Below are 15,281 nucleotides of genomic sequence, written 5' to 3' on the forward strand. Positions count from 1 at the left end.
CCTCGAGCTGGCCTTAAAAGGGAGCAGAAAAACCTGGCAGATGGTGCTTCCAGACTCAGATTTTGCCCCCACCCTCTGCCAGGTGAGGACAGCAGGATGAGTCACATCCTACTTCTGATGCACTGGGCTGTGCCAGTCAGTCCCTTGGCATGGGGTGAGCACAGAAACGCCCCAGCCACCCTCTCCTGTCCCCCTGGGCCAGAAAAGGAGCCAAACCCAGCCATCTGAGCAAGTGATCCCCTTCACTGGGGGATTTCAGGGGGGAAACTTTGGTCCTAAACCAGGTAAATGATGATGGTGGTCAGGTGTCAACATCTCCTGCCAGCAAGGAGGAGTCACAGGGGCTCCCGGAGCAAACTGGAGAGGACCAGAGGAAACGCTGGGCATCACTCCCTGCCCGAGGTGGGCACTGCCTTTGCAAGGGGTGCCACAGCCCCAGGGCACGTTCCTGCACCCCTCTGCCCCCCCCTTACCTCTGCTGCCAGGTAGTTGCCCGTGGCGAGGTGCTTGAAGCGGTACAAGCCATTCCAGTGCCCGGCTCCCCCTCGGCACGGGTCGTGGTGAACCACCTGGGAGAGGCAGGGGAGAGCTCAGCCACAGCACAGCAGGGGCTGGGACAGCTCCAAACAGCCCCTCCATACCCTCCCTGCTCACCTCCACCTCCCACAGGGCGTTGGAGCTGGTGGCCGAGGTGGCAGATTGGCGCAGGGTGGTGCGGAGGAAGACGTGCAGCTTGCCCTTGTACTCATCACAGGTGAGGAACTTCTCCTGCTCAGCGTGGAACAGCCTCACCACATCCCCCTGCACCAGGACACAGGGTGAGGGTCAGGGTCAAAGAATCCTGGAGTCGTTCAGGTTGGAAAAGACCTCCAAGATGATTAAATCCAATCTTTCACCACCATGCCCACCAAACCGTATCCTGAAGTGATTGTCTGCTCATTTTGGAACACTCCCAGGGATGGTGACTGTCCTGGGGAGCCTGTTCCCATGTTTAACCACTCAGTCAGTGGAGAAATTTCTCCATGACTCTCCTGCAATGCCATCTCCTCTTGTGACCCCTCATGCTGCAAAGAGGACAGGATTCCTCCTGGACACAGCTCCCAGCTGCATGGCAGGACTGTGGAACCCTGGGGACCAGGGGGACTGTCACCTCTTCCCACCCAACCTCCTGGAGCTCTACTAAAACCTGCCCCAGGCAGCTCAAATGCTCCTTTGAGCCCAGAGGACAGGGCACAGGCACCCTGCATTGCCATCACTCCCCTTATCCATGCAGTGACCTTCTGCTTCCACCCCCAGGGGATAAATGGATGTGAATCCATAACTTTCCAGCCCTGGAGCAGGCAGAGGCTCTGCTCATGGATCTGTTTAAGGCATTAACACCCCGGGAAGGAGGATGTGGGAAGCTGGGATAAGCACAGGGCCTGGGGATGAAGGGCTGCAAGATCCCAACAATCCACATCCATCCAGCTGCTTCCTGGAGGACTTCAGGCCCTGAACAATAGCTCAGCAGGGAAAGTTCCTTTCCCAGGCAACAGCCACCCTGCTGCATGGCTGAGCAGCTGGAATTGTCCCTGCACAAGAGGCCACTGCTGGCACTGCGTGGGGCTGTCCCCAAAAGTCAATTCAACACCCTGAGGTCGGTAATTTGTGCCCTCAGCTCCCTGCTGCCAGCAGATCCTAAAATATCCCGCTCCGCCTCACTGTGCTGTTCTCCAGGTGATGAATTCAAGCAGGAATTACAGCCCTGAAGGCAGCAGCTCTTTTGTGCCCTTGTCACAGCGCCAGGTGGCTGCTCACACGTCCTGCCCCCCAGAGCCTGTCGGGTCCATGCAGCCAAACCTCCTTCCTTACCCCCTTCAGCACTTCCTCCATGTGGTCACAGAACTGCATGAACAGGTTGATTTTCCAGCTGGTGTTACAATTGACCGAGTTCACCTACAGAGCAAGAGAACACGGTCAGGACCCCAGGACAAAGGAAAAAAAAGGAAAAAAGAAGGAAAAAACCAGCCCCTCCTGTACCTCCTTGCAGCCAGCATTGTCAGCCAGCTCGTAGTTGCTGGCGTGCAGCGGCTGCCCGGCGTTCACGGGGTTCAGGATGACTTTGTCTCCCACAACTACCTGGGGAGCAAAATGGGAAAAGGGCAGGAGGATGAGACCTGGGTGTGGAGCCGAGCCCAGGCACGGAGCTCTCTGCACACTCCTTCAGGGACTGCTGGGCCCTGTGCTCACGTTATCCCCGTTGCTCCTGAGCTTCCAGAAGGGCTGGATGAAGAGCCAGGAGCCCTCGTTGCCGGTGGCATCCAGGGTCACCCGCATGGCGTTTTTCTCCAGCAGCGCCGGCAGCCGCTTGTTCACCGTCAGGTACTTGTTGCTCTTCATGTGCAGCAGCTGGAGGAGCCAAGGGTGGGGGAGATGAGAATTGCAGCCCCCAAGGCACCACCAAGCCTTCCCAGATGTGCTGGATCTGTGCTGGATCCATGTTGGATCCGTGATGGATCCATGTTGGATCTCTGCTGGATCTGTGCTGGATCCATGTTGGATTCGTGATGGATCCATGTTGGACCTGTTCTAGATCTGTGCTGGACCCATTCTAGATCTGGGCTGGATCCATGTTTGATCCCTGCTGGACCCATGCCAGATCTGGGCTGGACCCGTGATAGATCTGTGCTGGACCTGCACTGGATCCATGATGGACCCGTGCTGAATCTGTGCTGGATCCACGTTTGATCCCTGCTGGATCTATGTTTGATCTGTGCTGGATCCATGTTTGATCCATAGTGGACCCATGCTGGATCCATGTTTAATCCATGCTGGATCCACATTTGATCCGTGCTGGATCCACGTTTGATTCGTGCTGGATCCACGTTTGACCCGTGCTGGATCCACGTTTGATCCGTGCTGGATCCATGTTTGATCCGTGCTGGATCCACGTTTGATCCGTGCTGGATCCACGTTTGACCCGTGTTGGATCCACGTTTGATCCGTGCTGGATCCACGTTTGATCCGTGCTGGATCCACGTTTGATCCGTGCTGGATCCACGTTTGATCCGTGCTGGATCCACGTTTGATCCGTGCTGGATCCCTGCTGCCCCCGTACCTGGATGACGCTCCCGTACTTCACCACGTCCCCGTGCACCTTCTTGTTCTCCGTCTCGTTCTGCTTCTGCTCCATCTGGGCCGCGTGCTGCTCCAAAAGGAGAAGAGCTCAGGGTGGAGCAGCACCCTCCTCCCTCCCCAGGAGCAAATCCCAGCAGGGTCACTCCCAGCCTTGGCTTTGGGATGGGCTGGGATCTGGGTGGTCCCCAGGGCCACAGCAGGGATGAATTCAACCAGGAATTACAGCCCAGGCCCATCCAAGAGCTCAGCCCAGGGCCAAGGTGTGGCCTTGACCAGCCCTGGGAAGGCCATGAGGGCTTTCCATGGAGGACTTTAAAAACTAGGATAGGGACGAAAATGGCACCAAAATTCCCCCAGGATAGCAGGTTTTGGGGTTACACCGAACAAGGGTGCTGGGCTCAGGCTGGGGATGGGGGTCAAACACCCAGAACAGGGGATGTGGGCACTGGGGGCTCTTGGCAGCACCCAGAACAGGGGATGTGGGCACTGGGGGCTCTTGGCAGCACCCAGAACAGGGGATGTGGGCACTGGGGGCTCTTGGCAGCACCCAGAACAGGGGATGTGGGCACTGGGGGCTCTTGGCAGCACCCAGAACAAGGGATGTGGGTTCTGGGGGCTCTTGGCAGCACCCAGAACAGGGGATGTGGGCACTGGGGGCTCTTGGCAGCACCAAAGCCAAGCAGCCAAGGGCGGAGTGCCAGCGGTGCCATGCCCAGAGATGGAGCAGGCCTGGACCTGCTGCTGCAGGAGGTGTCCCCAGGAGTGAAGAAGGCTCAGCAGCCCCTCTCCAAAACCACAGAGATTTTCCACTCTGGCTCTGGCACTCAGAGCGGTGACGGGATGTTGACACGTGAGGAGCGAGGCAGGAATTTGCTCCCACAGCAAATCTGGGAATGGCGAGGGAGCGCCGACAGCCCCGGCGCCAGGCTGGGCACGGCCCGGGCAGCTCCAGCCCAGGGCTCCCCAAAACTGAGATGGGAAGATGGGAAACAGCGAGGGATGGAGCTGGGAGAGCCTCTGTGCTTTCCCATCCTTCTCTCACCCCTTTCACCTGAGGGCAGAGGAGTTGGGAAACATCTGGAATCACGGCTTGGCACTGGGAGGGAGGATGGGGCTGCAGGTCCTGACTGCTCAAGGAGATGAGGGCTCTGAATGTGCCTGGTACCTGTCCCCACAGAGCTCTGGGTGCCACCTGGGGTCACCCTCCATCCCCACAGAGCTCTGGGTGCCACCTGGGGTCACCCTCCATCTCCACAGAGCTCTGGGTGCCACCTGGGGTCACCCTGCAATGGTGACTGCTGCCATCAGAACAAACCCACCCCGAGAAATCCCACACCAATGCTGCTCTGGGAGTTTATCAACAACCCCAGGGAGCAGCACAGCTCTGATGGGAGATCCAGCACCTCAGATATCCTAAATCTCCCTCCAGATCTGAGCCAGCAGTCGGGGGGCTGGCAGTGGCAGCTGGCTGCCCCAAGCACTCGAGTTCCCAGGGCTGATGCTCCCGTACTGTCCCTTGGATGGGGAGGGTCTGTCCCCAAGCCCAGTCAGGGATGCCCACAGGGCACTGGGGAGGGCTGGGGGACATCAGCAGAGGGGCTGGAAAGCCCTCCCAGCCTGTCTGAGCTGTTTTGTGTGAAGAAAACAGAGTTTAAACCCACTGAAGCCCAGCAGTGAGGGGCACGAGCTTAGAAAGGCAACCACGGGCATCACAGGCAGGGCTCCTCCACTCCAGACCTGGCTGCTCCTGCCTCAGGAAATCATCTCCGTGGGCTGGGAGATGTTCTCAGCCTGTTTCTCACCTCCCTGATGAGGGCCAGGCTGCAGCCCAGGGCCTGCAGAGCTCGGCAGGGCTGGGCTGAGCTCCGGCCACGAAGGGAAACACCGGGAGCAGCAGAAAGGAGCCAGGAAATGGCAGAACCTCTTTAAGACAAGCCCTAACCAAGGTGCAATCAATCAGGCTCAGAAATGAGCCTCTGGGACCACTCGAGGCCAGGACAGCTGTGACGTTACAAGCCTGGCTGAGGGGAGCAGGAAAATGGGGATTCTGTGTGCCAGTGACCACGCAGGGCTGGGCACGGAGCAGGCACTGACCCTGCCCTGGCACCTCCAGGCAGAACACCCTGTCCTGGCACTGCTCAGCCCCCCCTGCCCGAGGCAGAGCTGGGGATGGCGGGGCTGGGGCTGGGCTGGAGGCCCGATGAGATGATTTAGTGAAATCTCTCCCCAGCCTCGGTTTTATGAATCATCGGCGGGGCCTCGCCAGCTGCCTGAGGCCGTTGTGCAATGTTTGATGTGGGCCCTGGCCAAAGCTGGGGGAAGCCAACGGGAGCTTTTCCCTTCCCCAGCCCTTTGGAGCACGTCCTGGAAGCAGGGCTCCCTCCTATGTGGGTGTCCCAAGGGGTTGAGGGGTGTCCTGGGGTGCTGAGGGGCGTCCCAGGGTGCTGAAAGGTGCTCTGGGGTGCCCTGGGTGTCCTGAAATGCTGAAGTGTGCTCTGGGGTGTTGAGGACTGTCCTGGGGTGCTTAAGGGTGCCCTGGGGTGCCCCAGGGTGCAGGGCTGCACTCACAGAGCTCCTCTGCCACAGGAAGAAGCACCAGGAGGGTGACACAGCCATGGCTGGGCAGGGGACAAGGGGAAAAACACAGCTGGAAATCCCAAACCAGCATCACCAGAGGTCTGGATGCCATCAGCCAGCCAGCTGGTGGGCACTGCCAGCTCTGGGCTCCTCGCTCCTGCTCACCTGGAGCTTCTGCAGCAGCACCACGTCGGCGATCTTGTCCTTGTCCTGCTTGGTTTGCTTGGCCTTCCAGTACTGCTTCTGGGCAGAGTAGCGGTTCATGGGACACACTTTGAAGAGGCAATCTGGGAACAGAGCAGAGCCTGATGAGGCTGCAGCAGCCACCAGGGTGTCCCCAGCAGGGCCAATGTCACCGAGGGGCAGGGACACTCCTGGGATGGACGATGGACCCCCAATCAGCGAGGGAGGACTGGTGGAGGTCACGGCACCGTGTGCTGGCTGCTGGGTTGGCTTTAAATCAGGATAAATAATGAGTCCAGGAATTACTGCACTGCTTGGACTCATGATTAGAAGTGTTCCCATCGGAAATGGCTGTGCTGGTCGGGAAGGAAAACTTCAGGGGGGAGAAGGAGCTCTGATGGAGCCCAGCTGCACCAAATGAGGAGAGGATCCCGGCGGGAGGGATCCGGGAGGGAGGCTGGGACACCACCAGCCACCTCCATGTCCCTTGTCACCCACGGGACACCCTGAGCCTGCAGAAGCTGTGGAAGGAGCCTGTGGTGGCCATGCCATTGGGACACACACGCCCATCCCTCCGTGACCTGGATCACCAGCACTGGATGCTGCGAGCGCCCGCTCCCGAAACCTCGCTGTCAGCAGCTCTATTTCAAGCTCCTGAAGGATGCACAAGAGGCATCCCAGCTCCTCCAAACCCTCCCTGCACTGCAGATTGCCCCAGTTCGCCTGTTTTCCCCCAGGATGGTGGGCGGGAAGCACAGACACCCAGGGCCAGGCTTTGGGAACTGAAGCAGGAGAGCAGATGTCTGGAGACAAGGCGGCCCTCACATCTCCCAACCCCCTTCCCGAGCTGGAAGGGCAGGAAGGGCTCTGCAGCCTGAATCGCCCTAATTATGCCTGAAATAGCAGCCCAGAAAGTTCAGACACAAAAAAGAAAATTTAAAAAACAACAAAAACAAAGTCCCTTCCCTGGCTGGCGGCGGGCCCGAGCCCGTGTTTATTTACCTGGGAGTGCCACTGGGGCAGCGCTGAGCGCGGCTCTCACCGGCTGGGGCAGGGCCAGGTTTCACTTCTCCTTTGCCAGCCCCGTGCCAAGCAGCCAGAGCAGCCCCCAGGGCCGGGGCAGTGGCCGTGAGCCCCCCCTGAGCACCTGCACGGGGCTCCGTTAATGGGTAATTAATGGGTAATTAATGGGAGCTGCTGTGAAAGGTGCTGGTGGGAAGGAGAAGCCAAGGGGAGGTAAAAAACCCCAGCCCAGTGACTCTGAAATGGCTGTGAATTCAAGGCCCGGCTCTAAGCCTGGCTCAGCTCTGAGCTCAGCTTTGCAAGGAGGGAAACTGAGGCACGGTGGCGGCTGTGTGTGTGTGGAAAATCTCCGGCACAGCTTGTGCTGGGGGCAGGAGGTTTGGGTACCTGGGCTACAGCACGGCCAGATTTCTGAAAATGGGCTGGGGTGGAAAAGAGGGGAGGTGAAGGAAGCTCCTGCACCAGCAGTGCCCAGAGTGGGCAGCTCAGAGGGGGATGTGGGGCTGACCTGCCAGGAGCCAGAGGGGCCAGAGGGGGCAAAACCTCCATCCAGAGTGGCTTTTGGGGGCAAAACTTCAACCCAGAGAGGGCTGGGGGGCAAAACCTCCTACCTAGAGTGGCTTTTGGGGGCAAAACTTCAACCCAGAGTGGCTTTGGGGGCAAAACTTCAACCCAGAGTGGCTTTGGGGGCAAAACTTCCATCCAGAGAAGCTCTGGGGGCAAAATTTCAATGCAGAGTAGCTTTGGGGGCAAAACTTCAACCCAGAGAGGGCTGGGGGCAAAACTTTCCACACAGAGAGGCTTTGGAGGGCAAAATCTGCAGGTGAGTCCTTGGGGAGCTAGGGACAGCAGTGGCACAGCTGAGGGTCCTGCTGTCCCCTTGCCTGGGAGGGTGGGAGCTTTTCCTGCCGTGCCTGAGCTGGGCTGGGAAGAGCCTCGGCAGGGGGAGAAACCACAAGGAATGAAAAACAAATAAGTGAGAGGTGTGGAGCGTCCCTCGGAGGCAGAGCCGGGCAGGAGCAGCTCCCAGGTGGGTTCTGGCATTTCCAAAGGACCTTTTGGAGCTGAGCTCGGCGGGAGGCTCCTGTTTTCCCAGCGGGAAGCCCCGGCACGACCCGTGTGAGCTTCAGGATAGGGCAGGGTCCGGCCACAGGATGTGGGGACGGCGACAGAGCACGAAAATCCCCTGCAGCAGCCTCGGGGCCAGGGAGCAGCCCCAGGCCGTTGTTTCCACCTCGCTGCAGGCGATGGCTATCGAGCAGGGAGAGCTCTACCTTTCCGGCCATTAAAACAAACAGCTGGATATCCTGATAGGGAGCGCAGAGAGCAGGGCTGAACCCAAAAACCTGCGCCTGGAAAAGAGATTGGAGCCACGTGCACGGCCAGGCAGGGGGACGGGGCGGCTGCTGAGCATCCAGCCCAGGGGGGAATCTGGGGATGGAGGTGCTGGGGGATGCTGGAGGTGCTGGGTGGGTTGTTAATTAGGTAAATGAATAAATTAATGGTAATGAATCCCGTGGAGAGGCAGGTCGCTGCTTGGTGGGGTCCTGAGAGAGTGGAAGAATTGATGTCTTGAGATGTTTTGGGGTGTTGGGGGGAAAGGATTGTGGTCAGGGGGATGGGTGCTGTTAAAGCCACTGAGAAAAAGGTGGAGGCACAAGGCAGAGTGGGGAATCAATATTTTAAAAATCTTATTTAAAAGAAGACATAAAATGACAACAAGGGGGACGAAAGGAGCAGCTGCCCTAAACCAACCCAAATCCAACACCCCAGTCACAGGTTTGGGGAGATTTCCTAGCTCTCTGCTCCCTGGCTGTGTGATCCAGGCACTCAAATCCTGCTGGGATTGGGCCCTTTCCTGAGTGTGGAGCACCCTGAGCACTTGGGGCAGTCAGCAGCACGCCTGCACCTCTCAGGTGGGTGCAGCACAGGGCAGAGCTGTGCCCCCATCCCATGGATCCCATCCCATGGATCCCATCCCAGGTGGATGCTCAGGCCCAGGACTGGCCCCAGTGCTGCTCCCAGAGCTGGAGCTGCCCCAGCCTCACCTCGGAATTTCTTGGGGGGGTTGTCCAGGTCTCCAGCTGCCGGCTCCACCACGCAGCGATCATCCACCAGCCTGAGGGGACAAAAAGCAGGAGCAGGGTCAGGAGCAGCAGGGCTGAGGGTGCAGAGTGGTTGTCGTGGCCCAGAGTGACAAATCCAAAGCTGCACCTCCTGTTTCCCACCCATAAATATTCCTCAGGAGGCAAGCCCCCCCTGCCTCGGTTCCCTCTGCTTCCCTGGGTGTTTTCCATGCCCTGCCTCGGGCACACGGGGCTGGTACAGCAGTGAGGGACAGGAAGGGCTCGTGGCAGTCACTGCAGGCCCTTTGCAGGGTGACCTGTGCCAGAGGGGACCCTGCCCTGCCCAGCTCTCCCCCCTGCACACAGAGCTCTGTTATTGCACCCTTCATCCAGCAAAAACAGGAGGAGTTCAGTTCCATCCACCAGCTCTCCCTGTCTGGCTGGGAACTCTTCCCACGGGGACACAGAAGGTGCAGAGCTGTGCACGGAGGTGGCAGGGCCCCCCAAACCCAGTTATTAATTATTATCTGATCAGAGCTCCAGGCTGTGCCCATCAGATCAAGGCTCTGTGTCTCCTCCCTGCCCACCTCTGTTTTCTCAGCGTTGAGCAAAATCCCTCAGGCTTGGCCTTGGGTGCTGGGGGCTGATTTTGGGGTGGGTGGGACAGGCTTGGCCTTGGGTGCTGGGGGCTGATTTTGGGGTGGGTGGGACAGGCTTGGCCTTGGGTGCTGGGGGCTGATTTTGGGGTGGGTGGCACGTTGCTTTTCAGAGTTAGGGAGAAGAGCAAAGCAGAGCCTGGCAGGCAGGGGGATCAGAGGGGGGAGCATGGCCCGAGGGGCTCCCTGAGCTGGGAGGGAACTGGGAGCTCCAGCAGGACAGGCTGTACCTGCTCGCCCGCTTTCCCCAGCCCTGGGAAGCTGCAGCAGCAGGAGAAACTCTGCTCCTGCCAGGGAGAGGGAGAGGGAAGCCTGTCCCCATCCACAGGAGGATGAGAGAATGGCCAGCAGTGCTCCCCTGGAGGGACAATCCACAGCTCTGTCCCTGAGACAGGCAGGCAGGGACAGCCTGGAGCAGTGAGGCAAAGGCAAAGCAGAGCCTGTGCTGTCCCCACCGCCCCCAAGGGACTCGTGGTGTCCCCCAAAGAACCCGAAAATGGCTGGAGATGGCTCTGCAAAGGGCTAAAAACCCGAGCAGATCCATCCCACCCGCAGCTCCAGCCTCCTTCCCTCAGCCCAGCCACTCTCTGGAGGAGGGGAGAATTCCTCTGGCTCGGCAGAGAGGAATTTGGCCTCGGTGCTGATGGATGGGGACCCCGGGGACCCCGAGCTGCTGTGTCCTTGTGAGGAGGCGTGGGCTGGCACTGGGCTCTGACACCCCTGTGCTGCTTTCTGCGCCTCACATCTCACAGAAAGAGAGAAAAGCAATTTGCCTGGTGGCAGCAGAAGCTTCAAAACCGTTAGCAAAGACCTGGAAGGTTGGAAAAACCCCAAACCCAGGAGCTGTGGGCAGACAGGGCTGCCTGGGCTTTGCAAACCAGGGGGGTTGGGGCTGTCCAAACACCTTTTCCTTGGGTTGGGACAGCAGGGAAGTAGCCAGGGACATTCCCAGATTCTTGCAGAGCCTTGGGAAGGAAAGAGGGAAAGAGGAAAAACCAGAGCAGCTGCAGCACCACAGGGGACATGCAAAGCCCCAGCCCAGCCCTGGTGTCACTCGGGGGCACTTTTGGTTTCTGTTCTGTTCTTTTGAGGGGGGCCAGGGCAGAACAAACCCTTGGGATGTGCCTGGGAGCAAAAAGCACTGAGGGCTGAGGACACCAGCCCACGGGTGGGGCTCAGGGAGTGAAGCCCTGACCCTCAGCACATCCCCAGCTCCCACGGAGGCAGAAAGGTTCGATTCACCTGGACACTTTTAACTCCTAAATCCTCCACTCTTATTGCTGGGGGTCCCTGGGGAAGTGTCTGACCTGCCAGGTTTATTTTCAGCACTGAAGAAAAAAGCAGGGGAGGCTCTCCCTCCACTGGGCCCTGCTCCCCTTGCTCCACCGGGCAGGATTAGAGACAGCGACCTGCCAGCCTGGAAGTCTTAATTAGTTAACGATCTCAAGGCAGTTCCAGCATCTTTAATCCCAGGATTACACGCTCGGCAGGAACGTGAAGTGTTCTTTTATTAAACTGATACTCTGGCCGAACATTCCTCAGCTAAAAATTTGCTGTAAAATACAAAAAAAAAAAAAAAAAAAGGGATTCTGACAGAGTGGACATGAGTCACCTGGGAGGCTGCTGGGGCCGGGACACGCTCCCGCTAAGAACCGGCATTCCCGCGGTGGGATGGGCCAGGGAAGCTCCCCAAAGAGCAGCGGGGATGTGCCAGGGCACCTTTCAATGGGGAAACGGTGTCCAAGCGTCGGGAGGAGGATCCTGAGCGAGGCAGGAGGCGGGATGCGCCCATGCAAGGTCATTTTGCCACTCCAAATTTCACCCCTCCGGGAGCAGGAGGGGAGAGATCCGCCGCTGATGAGCCCCTCAAGGTGCGGGCGAGCATCTGGCCGGCTCTTACTTAGCCCCGGGCTTCCAGCGGGGCTTCCTGGTGCTTCCAAACCCGGAGCACAAAGTGATTCCCTGGCCCGGGGCCAGCGCGTTTGGCCTCGTGCGAGACAGAGCCTTCCCCGAGGTCAGGGGAGAAGGAGCTCGTCCAAAATCCGGGGCAGTCGGACCGTCCCGAGCCCTCCTCGGCGTCGGCCCCCAGCTGGAGCCCGCTGGGCTGGGCAGAAACCTTCCCCAGATGTGGCACAGATGATGCCAAGGAGGGTTTGGGCATGCCAGGGAGCTCTGGGAGAAGGGAAACCCCAACAGAGCCAGGAGAACCCCAAGAGAAAGCTCAGCAAACCCTGAGGTGAGGAAAATGAGGAGGAGGAGGAGGAGGAGGAAGAGGAGGGTGATGAGAGCTCGTTGGTGGCCGCGGAGCCGGGTCAGCCCCTCTGGCACCCGCAGGGCACTGCCCCAGGGAGGAGAGAGTAAAGTGAGAGGGACAGCCACAAAAATGCAGCTTTTTGGTGCTGTCCCGCTGCCAGGAGGGCTCGGGTTCCTCCTCCTCCTCCCCCCGGCAGGGACGGGATCATCCTGACCCGGCGGAGCTGGAGTTACCCTTTAACCAACTGCATCTCCCCGAGCTGCTCCACCCCGAAATCCACCTGCAACCACAGGCACAGGTGTGATTTCACCTGAAACAGCCTCCCAACCCCCAGCTGGGTTTGTCACCGAGCCTTCCCCTCTGCCAGCACCTGAACCCCTGAAGGGTTCTAGGAGCCTGGCAGGGATGGGGCAGCACAAAAGGAGCCTGGCAGGGATGGGGCAGCACAAAATCACATCCCCAAAACCTCTTCTGGCCACTCCAATCTGCCCATCCCGTGCCCCAGCCCCACCAGGGTCACTGTGAGCAGCCCTGAGCCCGGTTCTGCCTTCCCAGGGCTCTGCTTTGGGCTGACCCCAGCATTTGGGCTGGTTTGGGTATCTTGGCAGCCCCCCCGAGCCCAGCCTGAGCTCCATGGGGCTGACCCCAGCATTTGGGCTGGTTTGGGTATCTTGGCAGCCCCCCCGAGCCCAGCCTGAGCTCCACGCCCGGCCCGGGATGTTTTTCCTGCTCTTGAGCAAAGAGGGGGTGAAAGGGAGGGTTCGTGCCCGACTGAGAGATTTGGGGAGCTGCAGGGCTCCCCCCACCTCCACCCCACACCCCGGAGACCCCCGGAGGCTCCACAGGGATGTCACAGCAGCCACCCTTAATGTGACACTGGTGATCAACACCTGGGGACACTCCGTGTCCCCCCTAAAGAGAGGATCCCTCTGCAGACCCCAGGCGATCCCACAGCCCAGAGCCAGCCCCTCCACGAGGAAGGATGTCAGGAAAGCTTCCGCAGGGCGGCCGCGTGGGCTGGTGGAGCTGTTTGCCTTGCAAATGAGCTAAGGAAGGTCCCTGTGGCAGGAGGAGACGCTCGGTGAGTCACCTGGTCCCTTATCGCAGGAGTGATTTAAGGTGCGGTTGGGTCTCCCGTGTCGCAGGGCACCAGGGAAAACGATTTTAGGAGGGAGGGGGGAATGAACCTGCAGGATGCAGAAGCCTGGGGAAGTGGGGCTGCCCAAGAGGATGTGCTGGGCCAGGGAGAAGAGGCTCCCCAAGCAAGCCCTGCTCTTCTGCTGCTTCTGAGGAAGTCTGGGAAAACACCTGGCAAAAAGAGGGATGCGAGGGCCAGAGCTGCAAAGGGATCAGAGCTCTGAAAAACGCACACATTTCTAATTCAGCCACTGGGACGTGCTTGGGGACAACAACCAGCGCTGGTCCCTGCAGAGCCTCCTGCAGACCCCATTTCCAAGGGGTTGGAGGAGTGCTCAGCATCCCCTGCCTGGGGACAGCTCCAAGGAGAGCTCTGCAAAAGCCCCCGTGGGGATGCAGGAAGGGCTGGCACAGACAGGCTGCACCTGCAGGACCTGCTGCCCGGCACTGTGGCTGCACACACGGGGAGTCTGGGCACTTCTGCACCTCATTTCTGGGCAGCCAGGTGGAGGGAGCCTCGGTGGGCAGCAGCCCAGTGCCACGCGTGCCCAGTGGTGGCTGAGGGAACTCGTGTGGGCGCAGGTATGTGCAGCTCAGGCATGTGGGAGCAAGTGCATTCAGTGCAGATTATAGAGCCGGGCAGCTCCTGCCCCAGGAATCCCATCCAAGTCAGCATTCCTGCCTGAGCTCAGCCTCTCCTACACGCAGCAGCGTGGGGCAGGAGCTGGCACGGCCCCACATGCCCCCTGCCTGGGGCTGCGGGCACGCTTTGGGGTCCTGAGTCAGGGCAAGGAAAAACCCAGCCGTGCCCCGGGGCGGCCCTGTCGGAGCCCTCCCTGTCACCCACCCTGTCCCGGTGCCGCCGGGCAAACATTCCCGCTGGGAGCAGAGGGGCATCGCTGGCCTGGCTGTGCCCAGGGGGGCTCCAGCCGCCCGCAGGAGTGACACGGGACAGGTCCCCGGGCTGGGCAGAGATCCCCCGGCCGGTCCTGCCACGTCCAGCGAGCTGCCTCAGCCCGGAGCTGGCACTGCCCTGTCCCCCAGCCCCACGGGCAGCCCGGCTTGGTGCCCCGGCAGCGATTCCCGCTGGCCACCGGTTGTGTGCGACACTGAGTGGGACAGCGGGAGCCGCCACTGCCTCCGGCACAATGACCCCGTGCCCAGGAGGGGCCCCGGCTGGCCCGGCTGTCACCCCCACATGTCCCCGTCCTCACCCCACCGACCCCGCGCTGCTCAAACCCATCTCAGCCCCTCAGCCCCTGAATGGGGGGAAGCCGCTTCTGGCCAGGGGAAGGGGTGCTGAGGGTCCCTCCAGGGTCACATCCTGTCCCTGCCAGCAGCCGGAGCCGGGGGCGAGCCCGGGGACGAGCCCGGGGACAGCCCGTCCCCCTGCCCGGCTCCTGTCCCCGTCCCTGCTGAGCGCCCGGAGCTTCCCGGCTCCTTTTCCCACCGCGCTCCACCGGCTCCGCTGGCCCGTCCCGTCCCGTCCACCCCGGAATCACCGCGGGGCGGCCCCGGGAGCCCCTCGCTCACCCCAAGGTGCTGATGAAGCCATTGACGGAGCCCTCGGCGTACAGGGAGACGATGTCCCCGATGTGCAGGAAACTCGACATCTCATTCATGGTTACCCTGACCCGGCGCGGCGCCGCTTCCTCCTGCAGTCACCTTCCCGGGCCGAAATCCAGCATGGGCCAGCGGAGCCGGGGGGTCCCCGCTCCGGGGGTGCGGAGGGGTCTCTGCTCGGCCGGGGGACGATCCCAGCCCGGCTCCTGCCGCCAGCAGCACCGGGAGCGGGACGGGAGCGGAGCCCCACGCACAAGTTTTACATGTGCCGGGCAGGAAGGGAGCCGGGCAGGGAGGGAGGAGGAAGACGAGGAGGAGGAGGAGGAGGGGGCGGGGGATGAAGCTCAGCTAAGGGTCCGCATGGGCTCTGTCCGTCTGTCCGTGCCCCGTCCCGCACAGCTGCGCTACCTGCGGCCAATGCGGCGGGATCAGGAAGTCCCGCCGGCAGCAGCGAGCGGGGAGGGGACCCGGGGCCGTCCGGGACGGGGGGGGGCACCGGAGGCCCCACCCCCGCACCCGCCTCCCGCCGGGGGGGGCGGCGGCTGCGCGCCCCGGTGCCCGCGGGCAGCCCCGGTTCGGCTCCGCGACCCCCGAGCCCCGGCACGACCCCACCTCGGGCCGCTCAGAGCCAGCACGGAGCCCCCAGCCCGGGGGTCTCTGCCCCGCTTGGAACGACCCCGGGCGCTCGGGGGTCGCGGGGAGCCC

The 15,281-nt window shown here is 60.9% G+C and overlaps 1 protein-coding gene across 3 annotated transcripts in view; it reads right to left on the reverse strand.

Moving 5' to 3' along the window:
- ITPR3 (inositol 1,4,5-trisphosphate receptor type 3) overlaps positions 1-15,014 on the reverse strand; it is a 37,790-nt gene extending 22,776 nt beyond the window's left edge. For 2 of the 3 annotated variants that reach the window (XM_059868075.1, XM_059868074.1), the window contains exons 1-9: positions 14,547-15,012; positions 8,949-9,019; positions 5,860-5,981; positions 3,098-3,184; positions 2,230-2,388; positions 2,020-2,118; positions 1,852-1,935; positions 655-801; positions 474-569 (exon numbers count right to left, since the gene is read on the reverse strand). In XM_059868075.1, coding sequence (XP_059724058.1) covers positions 474-569; positions 655-801; positions 1,852-1,935; positions 2,020-2,118; positions 2,230-2,388; positions 3,098-3,184; positions 5,860-5,981; positions 8,949-9,019; positions 14,547-14,635 — 954 coding nt within the window. In that variant the 5' untranslated portion in view covers positions 14,636-15,012. Of the gene's footprint in view, positions 1-473; positions 570-654; positions 802-1,851; positions 1,936-2,019; positions 2,119-2,229; positions 2,389-3,097; positions 3,185-5,859; positions 5,982-8,948; positions 9,020-14,546 lie in introns of all 3 variants that reach the window. The other variant, XR_009489455.1, reaches the window with a different exon arrangement.
- Positions 15,015-15,281: the final 267 nt, after the last annotated feature.

The sequence above is a fragment of the Haemorhous mexicanus genome, chromosome 25, assembly GCF_027477595.1.
Source record: "Haemorhous mexicanus isolate bHaeMex1 chromosome 25, bHaeMex1.pri, whole genome shotgun sequence".
Classification (NCBI taxonomy): domain Eukaryota; kingdom Metazoa; phylum Chordata; class Aves; order Passeriformes; family Fringillidae; genus Haemorhous; species Haemorhous mexicanus.